This window comes from Bolinopsis microptera, chromosome 2 (assembly GCF_026151205.1).
Source record: "Bolinopsis microptera isolate Bmic1 chromosome 2, MBARI_Bmic_1.0, whole genome shotgun sequence".
NCBI classification, from domain to species: domain Eukaryota; kingdom Metazoa; phylum Ctenophora; class Tentaculata; order Lobata; family Bolinopsidae; genus Bolinopsis; species Bolinopsis microptera.
In genome coordinates this window covers 7285994-7308640 of record NC_087073.1, presented here as the reverse complement: position 1 = coordinate 7308640, position 22647 = coordinate 7285994, and the positions used below count along the sequence as shown (strand labels likewise).

Genomic DNA, 22647 nt, shown 5'->3' with positions numbered 1-22647 from the left:
ACTACTAAAATGACAACGAACCACTCTGACTACTGATAAAAAGAGTTTTGATGTCTGTATAGACTTATCAGGTGGCCTTTTTAATGATCCAGATATGGCAATATCTGGTCTCTGAAAACCACAAATATTGACTTATCCGCGGGCGCGGAACGTTTTGAGTGAACTTTGCTAGTAGGCAGAACATGTGGTTCGCCGGTGCTAAATTATCACAGATAACTAACGCGCATTTAGGAGACGCGCAAAAGTTGAAATTGTCATTACGGTTTGGGCGAGCGATTTAGAAAGAGCCTAGTTGTAGTGCTTGCTTGATTGACGATGTCAATCCGTTGAGATCGTTGCTCTGCGAAGCAAAGCATCGATTGTCGATGCGAAGCAAGAATGCTAGTTTGCGCGGCGCGTCGAAGCGGCGAAGTCCTCCAAAGTGCTTGCTATCCTTCGTAACGAATCGTACTGACGTTACGAGCTGCATGTGGAAAATATTGGCATCGTCAATTACTCAATCAAGTTTGGTTATTAGACTACAATATTTACAATAAATAATAACTTAACCATTTGCAATTAAAATTTGACTTTATAGCTTCTTAGACTATAAATGTTACCTGGGGCAGTGTTTTTACTTGTCATACGTTGTATGACCCGCCGCCGCGCCGCGCACGAAGTGCGCGGCTCCTCCTGTATCGTCAGGACGATAAAGGGGGATCCACTATAGTGAAACAACTGTGGGGGTCACAACGTGATACAAGCTACAAATATGTTTATAACTTAACAAAACGCGCGCTGAACTGAACTTGTTGAATTGTACTTACTTGTACTTGAAAAGGTCTCCTCCTAGTCGTTGGAGTGGCCTGCACCACAAAGTAACTCCTTTCTCCGGTGTATTAGACCTCTCCAGTGAACCCTGTCTGTAGCTTGTTGTTCTGCATCTTCTATCGTGATGTTATCGACACCTGTGAAGATTGCTGCATCCTCCCGGACACATGACAACCAGTTTTTCCGAGGTCTACCTCTTGACCTTTTACCATGCTTTGGGATCCAGTGCAGAAGATAGTTGGGTATTCTTTCTTCTGGCATCCTCACCACATGGCTTCACATAGCCATGTGCCTACGCGTACTGCGTGACGCGCTTGTTTCACAAGTAGGATCTTTGCCGCCTCCGGCGGTCGCGCGCTACTGCAAGCGAGAGGGCTCTGGTTAGAGCAACCACATGGCCAAACCATCGGAGTCTAGCTGCTCGTACGAAAGTATCAACAGGGGCGATGTTAGCCCGCGTAAGTACATCAGCATTAGATACATGACGGTCTCAAATATTTTACGAGTATCACCCGTTAAACTGATCCTCATCAGTGATCGATACCCGGCTGCGCACTTGTGCGCTGCTGGTCGGCAATTGCTCTAACCAGAGCCCTCTCGCTTGCAGTCCTATCCCCTTTGGAGTGAGCCACGAAGTGGAAGTATTGGTAATGAGTCTCATGTACAAGAACAATCTACTGAACTCGTTTCTCTTCAGAGTTGACAGAGCAGTGGCCTCTCCGCTATGCATCTGTGGCTCGGATGAGCAAACAGCACTGCACCTACTATCAAGTTGTGAGCTTGTGGACACGAATCTACAATGTCAAGCTGAACGAATCATCACCCTGTGTAACAGCGGTAGGTCCATGGTCGATCTAGCTGCTTAGCAGGGCTCCATCATACTGAACTGTTCAAGGGACGAAATGTTTATAAGTGTGTGTGTTGAAATTGTAGAAAGTGAGGAATAGAAAAGATAAGGATTTATTATAGCATCTAATTTTGCTAATCTTGCTACTACTATGATAAAGGATGAAATACCAAGTATATTGAAATGTAGTAAAGTGTTATTGGACTTTGCTTATTTGAAAACAAACACCTTTAAATTAAATATTGTTGTAATAACAAGGGAATGAGTTTTTCTATTTGAGCTGTTCAGTTCACAGAAAAGCAGATATGGACTGCTTTAAAAACTTTTTTTTGGAAAAATTTTGTTTCAGTAACCATTGAGAACCAGTGGCCTTTTGTAACTGCATCTTTAACCTCAGTTTCATTTTGAAACGTCAAGTGACTGGTAAAGTCAAATATTGTGTTCTATGAACATTTATTCTAGTATTTTGAAGTGTAGAAATTGTTAAGATCTTTAATTTTGTACTAAATTACTGATGTTTTATAACGTTTTAACGGGGTGTAATTTTGTTAGGTAGGTATTTAAAATTATTATTCTTTTGGAAATTGAAGTTTTGATCTTTACTATTTATTGTTAATAAAATGCTCATTGTAGCCAGTTATTTTAAGATTTTCATCATCATCATCTTAAGGAGGGTCTTTTAACTCTCCCAACAGCCTTATGATATTGACTGGACTGGTCTGGACATCATAAAACAGTGTGATTTCACTAGAACAGTAAATTATATTATATAATTTCTTTTCTTTTTTTCTCTTTTTTTTATATGAAGCAAAATATTTTGTTTTTGTTAAACCATATTTTCTAAGAACTCCTGGTTCAATTCCAGACCCTATACAGCAAGTTTGACTAGAACTAGGATTTACAAATGAGCTCATTTTAACTATCACTATATCGAGGTTTTGGCAGACACCTGCACTTGATATGAAGTTGTTACATATATTTAACACTCTTACTTATACAGCAGTAAAAAGTTTAGTGTTTGAATTTGTAATATATATGATACAAAGAAAACTCCATTTATTACAGACGTGAGGAGAGTTAGGACTCCTCAATAACTACATTAAGTACATTCCTTCTGTAACGTCCTCAATAAATGTAATAGATTTGTAGTGTTGTAATTAGTTTTCGGCAAAATGGTGATCAAGATTTACTCCTTAGAATTGAAGGGATGTAATATAAAGAGTGTTTGAAAGAAAGCAAACCACAAGAAAATGATGGAGCCGGTGCCTGCAATGTACCTGCAGAATGTCCAGCACATGTTACCCCCTCAACCACAGGCCCCTCCTGCTGCCTCAGATGCCTGCCTCACAATCGTTCACTCTCTTATGTGCCATCGACAGGTCAGATTTTTTTCTATAAATCAAGAAATAGCATTTCCAAATAAAGTTGGCCTATGTGATCAGGACCATATCACCTGTGTCGGTTGAAATACAAAGAAATGCTATTTGAAACTCTGTCTCTCTGTCTCTGTCTCTCTGTCTCTGTCTCTGTCTCTCTCTCTCTCTCTCTCTCTCTCTCTCTCTCTCTCTCTCTCTCTCTCTCTCTCTCTCTCTCTCTCTCTCTCTCTCTCTCTCTCTCTCTCTCTCTCTCTCTCTCTCTCTCTCTCTCTCTCTCTCTCTCTCTCTCTCTCTCTCTCTCTCTCTCTCTCTCTCTCTCTCTCTCTCTCTCTCTCTCTCTCTCTCTCTCTCTCTCTCTCTCTCTCTCCCTCCCTCCCTCCCTCCCTCCCTCCCTCCCTCCCTCCCTCCCTCCCTCCCTCCTTCCCTCCCTCCCTCCCTCCCTCCCTCCCTCCCTCCCTCCCTCCCTCCCTCCCTCCCTCCCTCCCTCCCTCCCTCCCTCCCTCCCTCCATCCCTCCCTTCCTCCCTCCCTCCCTCCCTCCCTCCCTCCCTCCCTCCCTCCCTCCCTCCCTCCCTCCCTCCCTCCCTCCCTCGCTCGCTCTCTCTCTCTCTCTCTCTCTCTCTCTCTCTCTCTCTCTCTCTCTCTCTCTCTCTCTCTCTCTCTCTCTCTCTCTCTCTCTCTCTCTCTCTCTCTCTCTCTCTCTCTCTCTCTCTCTCTCTCTCTCTCTCTCTCTCCCTCCCTCCCTCCCTCCCTCCCTCCCTCCCTCCCTCCCTCCCTCCCTCCCTCCCTCCCTCCCTCCCTCCCTCCCTCCCTCCCTCCCTCCCTCCCTCCCTCCCTCCCTCCCTCCCTCCCTCCCTCCCTCCCTCTCTCTCTCTCTCTCTCTCTCTCTCTCTCTCTCTCTCTCTCTCTCTCTCTCTCTCTCTCTCTCTCTCTCTCTCTCTCTCTCTCTCTCTCTCTCTCTCTCTCTCTCTCTCTCTCTCTCTCTCTCTCTCTCTCTCTCTCTCTGTCTCTCTGATGCCAACTTTATCTGACAAAGCTTTAATCACAGTTATCATAATTTTCTAAACTTTAAGCCTGTTTTGTTGCAAATATATTAAATCTGGCAGCTACTATCCCTTTCAAACCATTATGTTAATGTCTCATTTATAAATGTTTTTATACACGTCAGATTCATCCGATGAACACATCAAATAATTTTCTTCATTGGTTATTTGTGACATTAAGTGGTAAACGGAGGTCTGGCTTTAAATAAATATTTGTTTCACTGCTGCAGTAGGCTATCTATCGTGGACAGGGCACAGGCTGAAATGTGACTGACAATTGTAGTCTAACCATCCAAGAAGTGCGCATTGCGACAGTTTGCACAATCTGTCTGCCCTATTATCTCTTTGGTATTTGTCTGCTATTTAGTCGTTAGACGTTAAATGACATTTCAAGACATGATGTGCAAGTCTGTAGTATCAGTATTTCATATTATGATTCCTAACATAATACTAGTGTCACTGCCTTTTAAATGTTTTATATCCTTCTTTTGTGAGCAGTAAACATGTGTAACACCAGCTTCCAGCTCTCTTAAATTTCTAATATTTCAGGGTGCAGTGCATGGTGGAGAAGACGAAACTTTCGCAAAGCGCGCCATCGAGTCTCTTGTAAAGAAACTGAAAGAGAAGAGAGACGAGCTAGACGCGCTTATAATAGCAGTGACTATGTCCGGGCGCAGACCGAGCAAATGTGTAACTATACAGCGCACACTAGATGGCAGACTGCAAGTGGCAGGAAAGAAGGGATTCCCTCATGTCATATACGCTAGACTGTGGAGGTAACGTATAATGCGAGTACATTCAGTATACTCAACATGACCCGTCGGTACCGTTTGTTTGTTGTTTAGCGTACAAGTTGCACCTGTCATCACGGCAAATTTTAAATTAATAAACTTGAACCTCAATAAACATTTAGATACACTTAACATTGTAACGAGAAATAACATTATGCAGAATTGTAATTTAATTACTCGTTGGACTAACGAGTAACTCTTTGTAATTCAACTGTCTTCAGATCATGTTCAAGTGTATCAAGTATCAATATAACAGACTATAGATTATCTATTACATTTATTGAGATCATTAGAATATATTATATAATCTATATTACATACTAAAATTTAAATCTCAGAGTTGTTAACCCACGCTTCCCATGATAACGTGCCAAATTCCTTAATAATTCTGTGAAAATGTATTAGAACCGTCTAAACTGTGATCAGACCAATAATATCTACTCACCCTACAAAACTGTTAACATGGTTAGCTTCTCTTATATAATTAGTGGAACAATGAGACCCACAGTTAGTCCCGCTCAGGTCTCATACCAATATAATCCTCCCTCTCTGTGCAGATTTAAAGTAGTCTGACTAAAACAAAGTATACACTCACTATCTCCCAGGATCCGCGAGGTCCTCCTCCTCTCAGGGTATTACAGTTATTACTCCCGCCTTACTAATCTAGATATTTGAAATTAAGTACGGGATGTAATTCTCATCGTGTAGTATATAATACAGTTCAGGGAGATCTTCGTTTAAGATATATGACACACGAGACCTTTACGTTAAATTCCAACGGCTACTAATCAGCATCCCTTAAACACTGTTCACTCCGCAAGCATCTCCCCCATGAGATATTCCCCCACCTTTTTCCCAACACTCCATTTTAAGGATGTGTAAACACTACAACACACCCCGGGTATGTGTGTGTGTGTGTGTGTGTGTGTAACAATGTACACGAGTACACCTGGTCAGTTCAGCAGGGAGCTGCACTTAGCGGGTCTCCGCGACACTTCATTACCCTTTTCAAACAGCACCAAGTTCTATAACTCCCAGTATTACTAGCTGTGTTGTGGAGCGTTGTAATAAGCAGGGGGATCAGCTGGTATAATACCGTCTAACTACCTAACTCACCAAATTATCCCATATTTACCGCTGAAATTTTAGGGTCCTCTATACCCCCTATTTAAAAAGTCAATGCTCTGACATATCATCTTGGGCCACGTAGCTTCATAGTTCTCTCAAATAAAATGTGGTGTCCTCAATCTTGAAGAAATGATTTAAATTTTAAGTATTTTATTGGGATTGAACAAATAATACGCATGTTGAGGCTCAATAAACGACTAGCTCGTTGTGAACAGTATGTTGCGTACTTCATTTAAGTTGGCGACATTCTTAAATTCTCAAGTTGAACGTTTAATTGCTCTGATAATGAGTTTTTTGTGAATACCAGACAGCCGATTTATATAAGCTGCACAATGCTTTATTAAAGAATTACTACAGGAAGTGTATACATGAAGCTCTACTGACTTTTTATCAGGACAATTAAATGTCTGGTGTGTGTTGAGAAATTCAATGAAGCTGTTAAAATGATATTTAACTCCTTATCGGACGACACCATATTCTTTAAATAAATTAGATTCCTTATATTTAACCGATAATTTATATGTCGAGCATGTGTATCATTTAAATCAGACATATTTTGTAAATATAACTTTATTAATATCGATTATTAGAGAGCCGCCATGCCAGGGGAACCAAGAACCAAAAGTTCAAGCAGAAATATTTCGGTTGAAAGGCCAAATATAGGAATAAATTAAGACGTTAAGATACAAAACACATATTTATATTAAAGCACTATATAAGGAAATATAATAGTACCTGCAATAACATGAGAATGATAACGAGAAATTTAATTGTATTTCAGGTGGCCGGACCTTCACAAGAATGAGTTAAAGCATATCAGCGTATGCCAGTACGCGTTCGACTTGAAGTGTGACCTGGTGTGCGTTAACCCGTACCACTACGAGCGTGTCATCTCCCCCGGTAAGTAGCAAGATATCATCTAGATATCATGTAGATTCTAGATATCATCTAGATATCTCGTCATCATAGTGATCTGATGTTTCTTTCGTGCATTCTATCGTGTGCAATTAAACATGTACACTTTTGTGGTACTTGAAGCCCCTGGAGTGCATGTGACTTGGGATTTCTGAAGTTTGAGTAGTTTACTGGATGTTTAAATCTATACAATAAGTTATTCGAAAGTTAACGAATATTAACAAAGTATTCGAGTTCTTCAGAATTATATACAGAACCATAAACTTGTCCGAATGTTGTGGAGTAACATAATCTGTCAGATGAGCGTGTAGTTACATACATCATGCAGAATATCCGACAATGTGTGCAGTAGTTACATTACATCTGAACGTGCGTCTCTGTACTCACAATTAAATCCCAATATAAACAATTAAATATTTTCTACAATAAATATCAAATTGGTCATTACACATTACTCTAGTCTAGTAGTCATTACACATTACACAATACACATGGACGGTTCTATGAACATAAACGCACAACCCTAATAAGTGTAAGTGCAATGTCCAGGTAACTCTTAAAAGTTCTCTTTCAAGATCTATGTTGTCATACTAAAACTTCAACCATTTCTACGTCAATTTCTGATCCGCCTATGCAACTGGAGCGGACCATTTTAAATGGTGCTTAATCCCCGAGCCAAGTTTCTATTAAATTAAATTAAAGCGACCTATATTTATCCGTTAAATTACTCTAAATTCTAAATATTCGTAGATATTTAACCTCAAGCGCCCGTCTGACATCTTTACGATCTAAGATTTAAGACTAAAATATTAGCTCTCTTCAATTTGAAGGGAGATGATCGATATTTTATCCAGCACTTAGCTGCAGTCATTTATAATAGACGCTTATGAAACGTACATTCATTGCGTTTGCCCGCACATAATAGCGACACTGATTCCATTGTGCGAGTCTGACGGAGCGGGGAATAGCACACCCAAACAATGCATTTAACAGGTTGACAGTTCTATAAATAATAACACAGCGACACATTGTAGTGTCTCACTCCAGAGCCTACATTTTATTTAATCCGATTTCCTGGAAAGTAGCTTATAATTTGTCAGAGCTGGTCCTACTCATGTATTTGTAAGAGCAGGTCCGGGTGAAGTTCTCTTCTCCCCACCAACAAAGAGAGAAATAGTATGTTCTTTTGGGATGATGATTTTAATATACCAACTACCTGTGTCCTGACATTGGAGCAGTCAATTTCATTGTCTAGACTGGTGATAATAAGATGTCGTGGTAGTTTTCATGCACAGATCAATCAGACGGTGAAATTATACGAAATTTAAACTCATGTTAATGGTCGCTAGACTCGTCACATATGAACATATTATAATATCTAGGACGGCCACATTTCAACGTATGACGGCTGCTCAGTTTGGCTCCATCCTACAACCTCGCTCCTGACATGTAGCGGTCTTCCCGCCTGCACGTGGGCTGTCACGTGGTTAACACGTGTTATTTAGTCTGTATTGATATATCAGGACTGCTATTCAAATAGAAGAGAGTACAATGTACATGTACGGTACTATTTCCTTAGGAAACGTAACTATCTTCTCTTACTTTAATGTCTATAGTTATACAACACCCCTCTCCCCTTCGCTCTCTCTACCCGTCCCTATCATCACATGTCTGCATTCCTCACCGTCTACTTCTAAAGACACTACCATCTCCCAAATCCCCGTCTCTCTCTCTCTCTCCATCCCTCGCTCACTCCCTCTCTCTCTCTCTCTAGACTTCACTGCCGTGCGGACTGCTAATGAGCCTCCACTTAGCCGAACGAAACTCTAATTCGAGCCATGTCTCGAGGTTTGGTGGTGTGTGAAGGTGGAATATTAGGGGAACTAGGTAAAGTCATATTTACAGTGCGACCCATCTACGGTGGAGCTCCCTCTCCCTTTATCCTCCCCCCGGCTTTTATGTTATTATTTATTATTATTATGCAGTCTTGATTATCGTCCGACACATTTAATACTCCATTTAAAATGGTGAATATCACTCTGACGGCACCTAATCACACAAGAATGCGTATTCACAAAATGCTTGGCGTAATAATATGGTCGCGTCTAAATCTTTACTTTGATCTTGCGTTGGGTATGATTCTAACTGGGCGTCTAGAACTACACAATCTCTTACTAGACACGTGACTAGAACTCCGCTCCATTCCACTAGAACTACACAATCTCTTACTAGACACGTGACTAGAACTCTGCTCCATTCCACTAGAACTACATAATCTCTTACTAGACACGTGACTAGAACTCCGCTCCATTCCACTAGAACTACACAATCTCTTACTAGACACGTGACTAGAACTCCGCTCCATTCCACTAGAACTACACAATCTCTTACTAGACACGTAACTAGAACTCCGCTCCATTCCACTAGAACTACACAATCTCTTACTAGACACGTGACTAGAACTCCGCTCCATTCCACTAGAACTACACAATCTCTTACTAGACACGTGACTAGAACTCTGCTCCATTCCACTAGAACTACACAATCTCTTACTAGACACGTGACTAGAACTCCGCTCCATTCCACTAGAACTACATAATCTCTTACTAGACACGTGACTAGAACTCCGCTCCATTCCACTAGAACTACACAATCTCTTACTAGACACGTGACTAGAACTCTGCTCCATTCCACTAGAACTACACAATCTCTTACTAGACACGTGACTAGAACTCTGCTCCATTCCACTAGAACTACACAATCTCTTACTAGACACGTGACTAGAACTCCGCTCCATTCCACTAGAACTACACAATCTCTTACTAGACACGTGACTAGAACTCCGCTCCATTCCACTAGAACTACACAATCTCTTACTAGACACGTGACTAGAACTCTGCTCCATTCCACTAGAACTACACAATCTCTTACTAGACACGTGACTAGAACTCCGCTCCATTCCACTAGAACTACACAATCTCTTACTAGACACGTGACTAGAACTCCGCTCCATTCCACTAGAACTACACAATCTCTTACTAGACACGTAACTAGAACTCTGCTCCATTCCACTAGAACTACACAATCTCTTACTAGACACGTGACTAGAACTCCGCTCCATTCCACTAGAACTACACAATCTCTTACTAGACACGTGACTAGAACTCTGCTCCATTCCACTAGAACTACACAATCTCTTACTAGACACGTGACTAGAACTCCGCTCCATTCCACTAGAACTACATAATCTCTTACTAGACACGTGACTAGAACTCCGCTCCATTCCACTAGAACTACACAATCTCTTACTAGACACGTAACTAGAACTCTGCTCCATTCCACTAGAACTACACAATCTCTTACTAGACACGTGACTAGAACTCCGCTCCATTCCACTAGAACTACACAATCTCTTACTAGACACGTGACTAGAACTCCGCTCCATTCCACTAGAACTACATAATCTCTTACTAGACACGTGACTAGAACTCCGCTCCATTCCACTAGAACTACACAATCTCTTACTAGACACGTGACTAGAACTCCGCTCCATTCCACTAGAACTACATAATCTCTTACTAGACACGTGACTAGAACTCCGCTCCATTCCACTAGAACTACACAATCTCTTACTAGACACGTAACTAGAACTCTGCTCCATTCCACTAGAACTACACAATCTCTTACTAGACACGTGACTAGAACTCCGCTCCATTCCACTAGAACTACACAATCTCTTACTAGACACGTGACTAGAACTCCGCTCCATTCCACTAGAACTACACAATCTCTTACTAGACACGTAACTAGAACTCTGCTCCATTCCACTAGAACTACACAATCTCTTACTAGACACGTGACTAGAACTCCGCTCCATTCCACTAGAACTACACAATCTCTTACTAGACACGTGACTAGAACTCCGTTCCATTCCACTAGAACTACACGTGATACCGGTATATATTAGTGCTCATTACTACAGATCGTCTTTACTAAGTACGAATGATATAGACCACGCAGCTAGGAGAACCCGTAATGTGGGGTTTCTAGGTTACTTATTATATTGCACGTGTATTGTACAAATATCCTGGAAATATATTATATGGGTATAATATGGGTCTTACCGTCTTATGATAATATGAACCTTACATACAATAATTTAGATGTGAGTTTTGTGGATGTACGCTTTTAACATTCATGAAGATAAAATAAAATCGAAACTTTCAGCTCAAATCCCGTATCCATTGGACATCAGCGGATTGACAATTTACCAAACTGGTGAGAGTAACGCCTTAACTCCTTTATAAATGTTGCATATCCTGTATTTCTTGCATACCTGTCAAATACATTAATATATGTTGCATCAAGATGCTTTATTCTGCATAACCACATACATGCCGACACTTTACATGCAAATGACACGAACACATGGCATACAACTTACAAGATAACATCTCCAAAGTTTATGTGTGCAGATGATAATATCGTATTGTTACACCTTAAAGTTCAAACTAAATGCTGTGAAGAGACCTGATTATCTTTGCGTCCCCCCATGTAATGCATGTTTGTATCTAACCCCACCGATAGTAGTCCCCTATCTCGAACTCTGTATCTGATAGAGGGATACTGACCATCATGTTATTTATACAACTTCTTTTTTAAACCATAATATTATTACAATTATAAATGTTGCTAAACTGCTACTCAAACTTTAAAGATTCCTCATATGTTTCCTTTAATTGTACTCCTTCGTAATGATTGGATATTTACTCACATATAATTCCCTCCTTATACTGCAATACTCGTTAATCGTGAAGCAAACAAGCACTGTATAGGAGGCTGTAAATGTCGCTGCAAATCTTCTAACACGCTGTTACACGTGATATATACATAGTAAACATGCCCCATAATAATATAGGGAGTTATCAGTCAGGCTTCCCTCCGACCCTCTTCCGGTCACTCCTCTTTCACATTTATAATACCCTTCCAAAAATACCTGTACTAGAAAACTCTGTCAGTGTCTGAGTTATTATTGGACAGAGGTTGGTGGGTGGTAAAAGTACTAGTAAAGTGTACACAATATGTTGACATGTATCTTCTCTCTCCTGTTTGCTGACTATAGATTAGTGATAAGGTGATGTGTATGGACAGTATAACAGTCAATATATCGTCACTCTACAAGTTGTAATGTAGCTGATAACACTTCTAGTTACTCGATCAACATGGCAGACAGCCAGTTCTCCAACAAGGTAGTATCTGATAGGTGGGAGTATAGTTGTTAGCCAGAACAAGTTGTGATCATGAAGCACACTGAAAGCTGGGTGGCCTGGTTAAACCCTAAAGATTGAACTCTGACAACTCATGATGTTCTCAAGAGAACTCTAATTTCCTGTGGGTTCTCGTGATCTAAGAGAACTCTAGATATCTGTTTAATTTGATTGCGTATATAGTGACTTTAGTATATTGAGATCTCCTCGGTTCCAGGTGGTTTGTGCCCCCTGGACCCAAACTCTGACAAAACAATTAAACTTATCCGGGTAATGAGCTCTGTGTTAGTTTCAAATAGATCACCACTTATCAACTGTTGAACTGAGTGGTGGGGACCGGTGCGGGGGACATATTATTTCCTCTTTCAAAACTTTGCATAACAAATGATCTGTTACTACAGTAAAAGCGGTGCCTTTAGTCTCGGATCTGTATTAGTCACTATAGGATGTTATTATTTAATGTAGAAGTTAAGGTTAAGATCTAAGATTGTTTTTAAATGAATGTAAAAGGTTGGCCCCCTTTTGCCTACTGATTAGTGATACTAAACATATTGCTACTGATTAGTAATAAGAGAAGTCAAACGAAGTTGTAGAGTCACGGTTAACAGTGCCAAACTAAGTTAACAGTAATGTATCATTGCGTCACCAGGCGGCACGGCACAAAGCAGTGTTATAATGACTGCTATACGGATCACTTGTTACCAGGATACCAGTTACCAGGATACCAGTTACCAGGTTACCAGGATACCAGTTACCAGGTTACCAGGATACCAGTTACCAGGATACCAGTAACCAGGATATCAGTTACCAGGATACCAGTTACCGGGATACCAGTTACCAGGATACCAGTTACCAGGATACCAGTTACCAGTAAACCAGGATACCAGGATACCAGTTACCAGGATACCAGTTACCAGGATACCAGTTACCAGGATACCAGTTACCAGGATACCAGTTACCAGGATACCAGTTACCAGTACAGGTCATGCAGTAGCCACCACTAGTTAAGGTGTGACGCATTCTGTCATCATAACATCATGTGGAACGTGTACTGTAGACCTGTAGTTACCAACAAACACGCTGGTATCCAGGTATTACAGAGAAGTGGACTGCTAGTAAATACCAGTAAACATCACACACTACACTCTCAGTACAGGCTACAACTTTACACATTAAGGGACAGACTAATTGTAATGTCCTGTGCATGTTGGGCTGGCTCCCCCGGCCCCGATAATGTGCTTTATCTCGGACACTCAGCTCTTACACTCTACAGTGTTTACTCTCTCTCTTGCTCTCTTGCTCTCAGGTTTAATGTTTACTACTACTCTGTATAATCATCATCCTGTTCTGTATATATATAACGATGATAGGGTCGGTTATAACATACCAGGTAAATATTAGTAGAACTGTATAATGTTGATATATATATAACAACAATGTGGTTTACAACTACCAGGGGACTGTCAGGCATGCTAAGTATTTAGGGAGATCGGCTGGCAGACCAGGCTGGATCTCAGTAACTACAACACACAGAAACGTGGCACCCACCCTCACTACCTACTGTAATTACAGGGGAAATAGTACTACGTCATCAGCCTGCCTCTCTCCTGCACTGCTCTTTACGCAAACTCCATTATTATTATTATATCTCTGTCTCTCTCTTCCGGATAATTTTTGGGGGGATATCATCTCAAGAATTAGGGATATCATCTCGTACCGTTTAGTGAATATCCGGATATTGACATAATATTGTGTGTGTGACCAGCAGCTACTCGCACTGATATTACATGTCTAGATTTGTGCTAGTAATGGAATATGTCACAATTGTACACATTACTAAGAACCTACTGTTGTATATAAGGTTATGTAAGCGACTGAAAGGGGACCCGGTTTGCCTGGTGTGTAGGATTAGGGCGGGTAATTATGGCTGGTATATCTGTCCTAGATGATAATTATACACTGTGAGAGGAGGAGGAGGAGGAGGATTATACAATACAATCCCCAGCATTCCGGCCCCTCTTGCGAGCGAATTGAGTTAATGATTTAAGGGTCGGGAGTTTCGGGTTCCTGTGTGTTATTACGAGGGTGTGTGTGTGTGTGTGTGTGTGTGTGTGTGTGTGTGTGTGTGTGTGTGTGTGTGTGTGTGTGTGTGTGTGTGTGTGTGTGTGTGTGTGTGTGTGTGTGTGTGTGTGTGTGTGTGTGTGTGTGTGTGTGTGTGTGTGTGTGTGTGTGTGTGTGTGTGTGTGTGTGTGTGTGTGTGTGTGTGTGTGTGTGTGTGTGTGTGTGTGTGTGTGTGTGTGTGTGTGTGTGTGTGTGTGTGTGTGTGTGTGTGTGTGTGTGTGTGTGTGTGTGTGTGTGTGTGTGTGTGTGTGTGTGTGTGTGTGTGTGTGTGTGTGTGTGTGTGTGTGTGTGTGTGTGTGTGTGTGTGTGTGTGTGTGTGTGTGTGTGTGTGTGTGTGTGTGTGTGTGTGTGTGTGTGTGTGTGTGTGTGTGTGTGTGTGTGTGTGTGTGTGTGTGTGTGTGTGTGTGTGTGTGTGTGTGTGTGTGTGTGTGTGTGTGTGTGTGTGTGTGTGTGTGTGTGTGTGTGAGCGGCCAATCACTGGACATCATGTTGTTGTGTAATGTTACACTTGACTGCGTGTGGGAGGGAGTGTGTTGTTACATCACGTGGTGACGTAATGTGGTGACGTCATGTGGTGTCGTATCCTGGTGACTTATCCTGGTGACTGCTTTATTCGCATAATAACAACAAGTAATTATATCCAGTTCTGTGTCTGGCTCTATCTCTTTCTCTCTCTCTCTCTCTCTAATTAACACTTACTGATTTCTGGTGTGTCTCATTAAACTGTCTGACACATGTGTAAATAACATGCAGATAACAAGCGGACATAATATTATCAGGTCATAATATCATAATAATTAAGTTATATGCAGTACACGTTACCAACAGCAGCACATTACATTAAAACTATTTTGTAATAGAACATTACACTTCTCTCATCATCTTGATTGTATTCTATGTGCCTCTTTGCTGTACATGTTAAATATCCTCTTCAATTACATTTCTCATTTTACCTCTCTGCCGAATGTTATATTTACCAAGCTTTAGGTCATTTTAATACGCACAACTTTACTTTATATACATGTTGCACAGAACAACACCCTGACTATAAATAACAACTTTGTCAGTGACAACTAACAAACAAATTACTGTTACAGCTCCCCCTTCGAGATTAGTAAAAGACGAGTTTGTGCACGATTGTATACAAATAGAAGGTAAGCTGACTTTAGTGGAATTGTGTGATGTCTGTAATGCTGGTGACGTTACTGTCTGGCACTCAATTTATGCTTGTTATTCATCCTAAATAGGCGTTATATCGTAGTATATATAGGTACATGATCATCGATATTGACATCTTTTAAAACAATCATTGTTTTGTATCGAATTCCATTAGACGATAATGGGGACCGGACACCTCGGTGGAGGACATTACGGTGGAGGATGGTGGGACCTTCCTAAAGGGAGGGACGGCGAGATCACGTGACACAGACAGAACGGCAGAACTAGACACCGTACCAATGATAAACAAATAATTGTATTTAAAAAAATTGATATACGGTCTTCTTACCATATCTACAGTTCGTCAGCCAATGGTTGAATTGTTGAATGACTGTTGATGTCGAAAAAACATTAATTTATGTGAATGGAAAAAAATAAAATTATGTAATTGTAAAATTTGTATCGCTAAGTTTATCATTGGTTTGGCGTTTAGTTCCGCCATTGCGTCTATAGTACCGTGTGATTCCGCCGTTCTGTCCGATCTTAAGGAAAGGTTCCGCCGTACTGTCCCCGCCATAGTATCCTCCGCCATGCGTCGTTGTGTCCAAACCCGAAGAGAATTTATGAAATTCAATGTAGTCAATATAATAGACGCTATTTTATGGGTGAACTAGTTAATCATCTTAAAACTCATAGTATTAATTGCAGGAGAAGGAGGAACTCACACTGTCGAACGTAAAAGTGAGTGTGATGTGATATTATAATTTTACGATCAGGCGGACGTTCAACGTCCGTCTGCACTAACCGATTCAAATTTGGTGGATCGCAATTCTCTTTATGGAGGGCGCTTAAGATCTTTTTACAGAGGTGTAAGCGCAACTATGGCGCGCTTTTTGCCGCGCGCGCTCTTTCAAAAAGTCACGTGATTGTAAAAGATCGAGACTCAAAGGAATTACAGCTTGAAACACCCAAACTAATTCTGGCCTGTTTCATGAGGGTAAAACTTAGTCATCGAAGAAGTTTATCGACAATTTGCAATAGTTTGGTAGGCACGTCCACAATTTTCCACTTTCCCCGCTTTTAATTTTGTAACGTAGGTAAGCGGACCGTGATGTGATGGGGTACGTGATTGTGGGTGTTATGGTTGGTAGATGAAGAGAGATACAGTGGCGTAACGAAGGGCCCCGCTGACCCCGCTGTGCGGGGGGGGGGCTCCATCAGCTTAGGGGGGCGCAAAATCGGCGTTTGAATGTGGGACAACAGGGGGCGCATTTTCGGCGGGAGGGGGGGGGGGGCGCCAACAGGCAACGTTACGCCACTGGAGAGATATATACATAAATAAATACTGAGATATATATATTCACAACTTACTGAGGGACAGATCTAACCAAGTGATACCGAATAAGGGAATTGTGCAATGTGGTGCCTAGTTTAGATCCAATTCTTCAGGGCTGTGTCACACCAAAATGTTTATAACTTTCAGCATACTGATATGAACCATTCTGAGTCGATGAAGCCCAACTATTGCTCTCAACGACATTCAGAACATTAAATGCAACTTTGGAAACTGAGTCTTGACCAAATGACAGATGCTCCTGTCGAGATTCCGCCTGGTATTGGGTTTACAGGGAGACGGCGTTAGGATTTGCTAAAAATTATTAATATACAGCACGACACGAACTAAACTCCTTACTTTGCGACCAATCATAAACAACTGAAAGTAAATGATAAGCACCCGCACAAGAAATCAAAAAACCTTATAGACCCATTTTCCTTTTGTGCTGAACCCAAATTTTTTAAATAACTTATGGTTTCTTCGGAAACCCATTTAAGTTCCAGACATGTAATCCACCAGGTACTTCAAATCAGAATTTGTCTGAGTAGCAAGAATACGTATGAAAAACTAACTTTATTTCAGGTGGCTGGGATAGCGGTTATGGATGCAACAGTTCTCTCCCCACCGTAGAACACCTCAATAAAAACTTTTGGGGTGAGTTGTGCTTTGATCACTGTATAAACTTTCCACTTTCTTTCTTGTGGGGCATTTCAAGTCGAATTTCTTCAGAGTTTATTTGATGTCTTTATTTGAAAATTATTTAAACCAATTATTAGTGATGCCCAAATCAAGCTAACTTGTACAAGTCTGTTTTGGACGCCGTCGTTAACTTATCCGGTTCCTTGTTCTTTACTTTGGTTTCTAGAAATGACATGAAGCACAGGACTACGAACAAGTGTTTCTTTTTAATAGTAGACTTACTTCATTCCTCATCACACAGAAACAGCGGTGATTATGATATTCAAGTGACATTGCATATTATGTAGCCATTATAATGCCATTTATGAATAGTCACGTTGATTATCCACTTCTTATCAGTACTTCATAGCGCGCCACCTCCCTCCATGAGAATAATTTAATAAACTGTTCATTAAACTGAGGCAACCTTATCTGCCTTACAAATAAACCGTCTACTTTGATATTGTACAAAAGCTTTTCCTTAATGTATGCACAATTACAATAACGACACAGATTTGCGCACAATCATATAATTATATGCATATAATGCACATAGCGCCGCATATATGCCATTAGGGATAATAGGGAGACAACTTAAAGATAAGACAATAATTAACAGCAATTGTGAACCAAATAAGGTTGATTAATAATTTGATGTTGGGTGAGATGATAGTGAGCAGCCGCAGTATTATATTATAAAGTAACAGAGATGTTAATCTGTCAGCTTGTCTATTCCTTACGTCATTGGGTAACTTTCACTTCATACTGGGGAGCTATAAAATTGACACGTTAGACCCCGCCCCAGTTAGACAGTATCAAACACGTCACGTGATGCGTTAGATACCGTTACTGGGGTAGTTTTTGGGGTAGTTTTTGATATTGTAAGTTTCGGAAGAAGAAAACAGCTTAAATCTCTGCTGCTCTTGTCTTTAACCATATCTCCGTGCTTGATCGTCGCCTTTCGTTCCACCATTGATAATCTCACACCATTTATTTCTCTACATGATTAATATTACTAGCGGCCCCAACCCTTACTGTCGCCCCTTTTACTGCCCCTTGTCCCCCACACACTAACACACACCAACTATTGATCCACAACAGCAGTTCCAGTCACTGTAAATTTCTCACGAGATCATTTAATAAAGTGCAATATAATTTGCTTGTTATTTAATGGACAGTGTACGGCACAGGAGGCCACCAATCAGTCTAGATTCCATCTGATAAAATGGAGGGTGTTTTGTACGCGGTGTTTTATTATTACTATCTCTCTCTCTCACTCTCTTAGACTTTCTAACAGTTGGTTTAATGAGGTTGAGCAGTGCACCAGTTCCGTGGATTGGTCTGCAGGGCTGAGTCGCCTATTTAAGATGCTTTGAGACCACCCTTTAGCTGTGTAGCATTGAACGAATCCCTAGCCTGAACCGACAAGAGCAAATCAGAGGTCCGGCAAATTTGTCTTTTATCTAATGGTCAATACATGTGCTTACAAATGGGCCATTACCTTTTTATATGGAGACTAGACTATTAACTTTACTGCAACTTAAAGTTCGTATTTATAGTTTTATACGTTATATTGTCACGGTATTTTACCCCCGGGCAAATTCAGCTGCTTACTTTCTATGATTCGTAGAGTCAGCGGTGCCAAGCTTGACGGATTGGTGGAATTTTTAGAGAGGCCGTTTATAATATTTATATAATTGTACGACTTCATTCCTCGTCATTATCATTATTTCAAATTGTTTCCCCTGTTTCGCGTCACTGTAGAAAACTGCTGTTCAAGCTCACTTGAACCCCATCATAGTTATACCGAGTCTCCTATGGAAAATAAAGAATGTGAGATAGCGGGGTCCTCCCATTGTTAGTAAAAAACATCTTCCGTCATTTAACCCCACATTAGCAGTTTTCGCCTTCATATTAAAAAATCATAAATATTTGGATGTGAATATGGCAATGATCTCAGCTGCAGACATTGCCCTAATCAAGGAACCGAATTAAGGAACCGAATTAAGGAACCGAATTAAGAAAACTGTTCTTTACTAAAATTTACTCCCGTTGTTGGCTTGATTTGAGGATCAGTAATATATATAACACTTCTAACCAATCTGTCACTTTCTAACCTAACTGTCCCTAATAACAGCTGATAACCCAGATCCGCCCTCAATATTGCAACACAGCTCCATGGAACAGCGACCACCTTCCCCCATACTTCGAGGACAGCTTATTTCCCCTGAACACTGGTGTTCCGTTCAGTACTTCGAACTCGATCACAAGGTTTGCTTTGTTTTTAGCATCTGGTATGAAATTTCCATTATTTTGCGGCCACCGCTAAATAATGTGTTTTTATATCTTTTTAAAACGATCATTTTAAATTTAGCACTTGTCTTTAGTGTTAGACTCCACTCTGTTTCTATTCGTACTGTTACACTAGGAGTTGTTTGCCTTCTAGCCCTTATATAAGATATCTGCTAGGTCGGGGAAACATTCAAAGTAATAGCGCAGTACCGGGAGGTTAAGATAGACGGCTACGTAAATCCATCCGAACCTAACCGCTTCTGTCTCGGTCAACTCAGCAACGTTCACAGAACAGAGGCCAGCGAGAAAGCTAGGTATGGCAACTTTTTATCCACATTAAATTTTCAATGTTTCGAGATAGATCAAGGTATGGTCTTTAAAAAAAAGCTAACGACGCATTCTGGAAAGTTCCCCGTATTTAATTCTAAATTGGTACTTTCCACAGGCTCCATGTTGGTAAAGGAGTAAAGTTGACGTTGTCAGGAGAAGGAGACGTCTGGCTGGAGTGCCAGAGTCAACATCCCGTCTTTGTTCAGAGCCAGTACCTGGACAAGGAGGCTAAGAGGGAGCCTGGGGACGCTGTCCACAAGATATTCCCCGGCACTCATCTTAAAGTAAGTAGCGCTCTGTTCAGGACAGTTCTGGAACGAAACATTTATTCTTGGGCTCTCCTAATTTTTTCGATTTGGTAATCATATTTATTGAAAGTAACCCATGTGGTGTTCCAGGTGTTTGACCTACATGATTGTTACGACACGATAAAGGGCAAGGCACAGAAGGCCCAGTCAGCAGCCAGGGCCCAGGCTCTGGCAGTGAGCGGGAGCCCGGAGGCTGCTCATGCTGCTCTGCAAGTTGTCGGTGAGAGTGAGTCTCATTCTTTTCTCTCTAGCGGACTTCTTGTTCTTTTTTTAAATAATTTTTCGATTAGATTGTTAATGATCTAACTGTTTTTATTTAATCTTTTAGCTTATTCATTGCACATTAGGTTTCGTTGGTCAATGAAATTACAGTATGAAAGAATAAAATGAAAAATCCTGCATATTTTCTGGATTGATTTCTTGTTAATGTGAAGTACCTGGAAACTAGACTGTTTCCCCGCAGGTCCTAAAGCAATAAACCCCGAAAGTGGAACTCTAACAAGGGACGGAATGGCTCAGATAAACGCTGCAGCTAATATCGGTGTGGACGATCTCAGACGAATGTGTATCCTCAGGTATTAGCTCGGAAAAAAGAATCTAACTTTATCTTTTTCAACTTCTTTATGCCGAGTTTCTGTGCTATTCGTAATATTACTCACAGATGATATAATTAACAAATGCAGTATTTCTACGCTTTTAACCAAAAACTCCTTTTAAAATATTATATTGTTTCAGGTTGAGTTTTGTGAAGGGTTGGGGGCCTGATTACCACCGTGTCAACATCAAGTACACCCCTTGTTGGATCGAAATCCAGCTGCACCGGGCCCTCCAGCTCCTTGACCATGTCCTGCAGTGGACTCAGATGTATGAAGCTGGACAGGATCATTAGCAACGGTTAGTGCTGTCTTTTCTCAGGGTTATTAACTGGGTAAAATTTAGTTTTTATGATAGATCATTCTTCTTCTTGATCAATTTTTTAGTCATTTTCTTTTGTGTTAGTTTGGTTATTATATTTTAATTCCACCGAAGCCAATTATCAAGTTCGTTTTGTAAAAAAACAAATTTCAGGGCTCGCCTGGTATCAGAGTTTTATAACGTTTGTACTATATACATGGCATACAGTAGACCTAAAGACTGGAGGACCTCACGACCTAAATAGCGGAGCATGAGACCCCACGCGTGACCCCTCACGCGTGACCCTACCACGTGACAAACGTGTGAACAGTACCGCGCAACTTAGCGTGACCACTTTATATGCCGTCTGTGATTTGTGAATACTTTCTTCAGAATTGTAGTACATAGATGTGTCGTAGAAAGGGAAAAACTTCGATTCAGACCAATGGACAGTCCACAATAATTATATTTATTTAATTTGATAACCTCAATTTTTACTGAATTTTGTGATGAAAATAAGTATTATAGATATAGATATCATTATTGTGCGTTTGAAACGTTTTATGAAAAGAAATTTGAACGAAATATTATTATTGGTAGAAAAGCTCATGCCCTTATTAGTTATTTTATTGAACCATTATATTTTCTTACTTGCATAAACGTATAATAAAGTAGCGGGGTAAGAGTTTTCATTTTACTTTTGAGCCATTGAAACGTAGGCCCATTGATTTCATTTCTCAATTTATCTGGAAAATAAAAATTATGTTTAATTTCATTATAGTTTTTATCCTTTACTTGATAATAAATCTAGTCGTTTAATTTATTACTTCGTTAATAGCACATCATATTGCCAAACACGAACCAGACAAATAGAAGCAACTAAATGGGAATGGAATTATTATTCATAATTACAGATTGATCGGGCCAGAAGAGATCAGTATCTATTAATATTATAGGGGAGCGAGCGTTCAGTGGACAAGTTGTCTGGCCACTTCAAATAATTCGTCATCTATGTGACGTCATTTGTGAATGTGACGTCATTTGTGAATGCGTCACATAAAGGATGATGATTAATCACTCCATACTCGACTGTCACGTGACTTTTTCAACCCGTTCTCTAGCTAGTCCTGAACGACTATTCGAAATATTTAATAGGCCTAACCCTCTAATCTGATCCCAACCCTAACCCTAACCCAATCCTTAACAAAAGCATATGCTGAAATGCAGGTTTTTTATAACCCTAACGAGAAATTAGACTAACTTCCTTATACGGGCATAATCATATCACGTGATCGAGACAGTTTTTCGCCAATATTTCGTCAGGGGAGCATTTTAAACCTATGTCATGGGGGTG

At 40.6% G+C, this 22647-nt stretch overlaps 2 protein-coding genes across 13 annotated transcripts in view; one reads left to right on the top strand and one right to left on the bottom strand.

Annotated features, from left to right (window-relative positions):
- LOC134811527 (uncharacterized) overlaps window positions 1-2800 on the bottom strand; it is a 47825-nt gene extending 45025 nt beyond the window's left edge. Inside the window, exon 1 of the mRNA XM_063818387.1 lies at window positions 2779-2800. The gene's annotated coding sequence lies outside the window, so the exon portion shown is untranslated. The remainder of the gene's footprint in view (window positions 1-2778) is intronic.
- A 32-nt stretch (window positions 2801-2832) lies between these two features.
- Window positions 2833-22099, top strand: LOC134811526 (mothers against decapentaplegic homolog 4-like). 12 transcript variants are annotated; one of them, XM_063818375.1, is made up of 14 exons: window positions 2842-3036; window positions 4625-4851; window positions 6776-6894; window positions 11137-11187; window positions 15395-15451; window positions 16164-16196; window positions 17374-17445; window positions 19619-19740; window positions 19939-20075; window positions 20207-20375; window positions 20490-20625; window positions 20863-20974; window positions 21135-21293; window positions 21468-22099. In XM_063818375.1, exons 1-13 carry the CDS (start codon window positions 2908-2910, stop codon window positions 21286-21288), a joined length of 1518 nt encoding a protein of 505 aa, XP_063674445.1. In that variant the 5' UTR covers window positions 2842-2907; the 3' UTR covers window positions 21289-21293; window positions 21468-22099. The 12 variants fall into 12 exon arrangements, with proteins under 12 accessions (XP_063674452.1, XP_063674445.1, XP_063674451.1 ...); XM_063818376.1 differs by having other exon boundaries at window positions 2853-3036; window positions 20490-20619; XM_063818374.1 differs by having other exon boundaries at window positions 2853-3036; window positions 19607-19740; window positions 20490-20619.
- The last annotated feature ends 548 nt before the right edge of the window (window positions 22100-22647 follow it).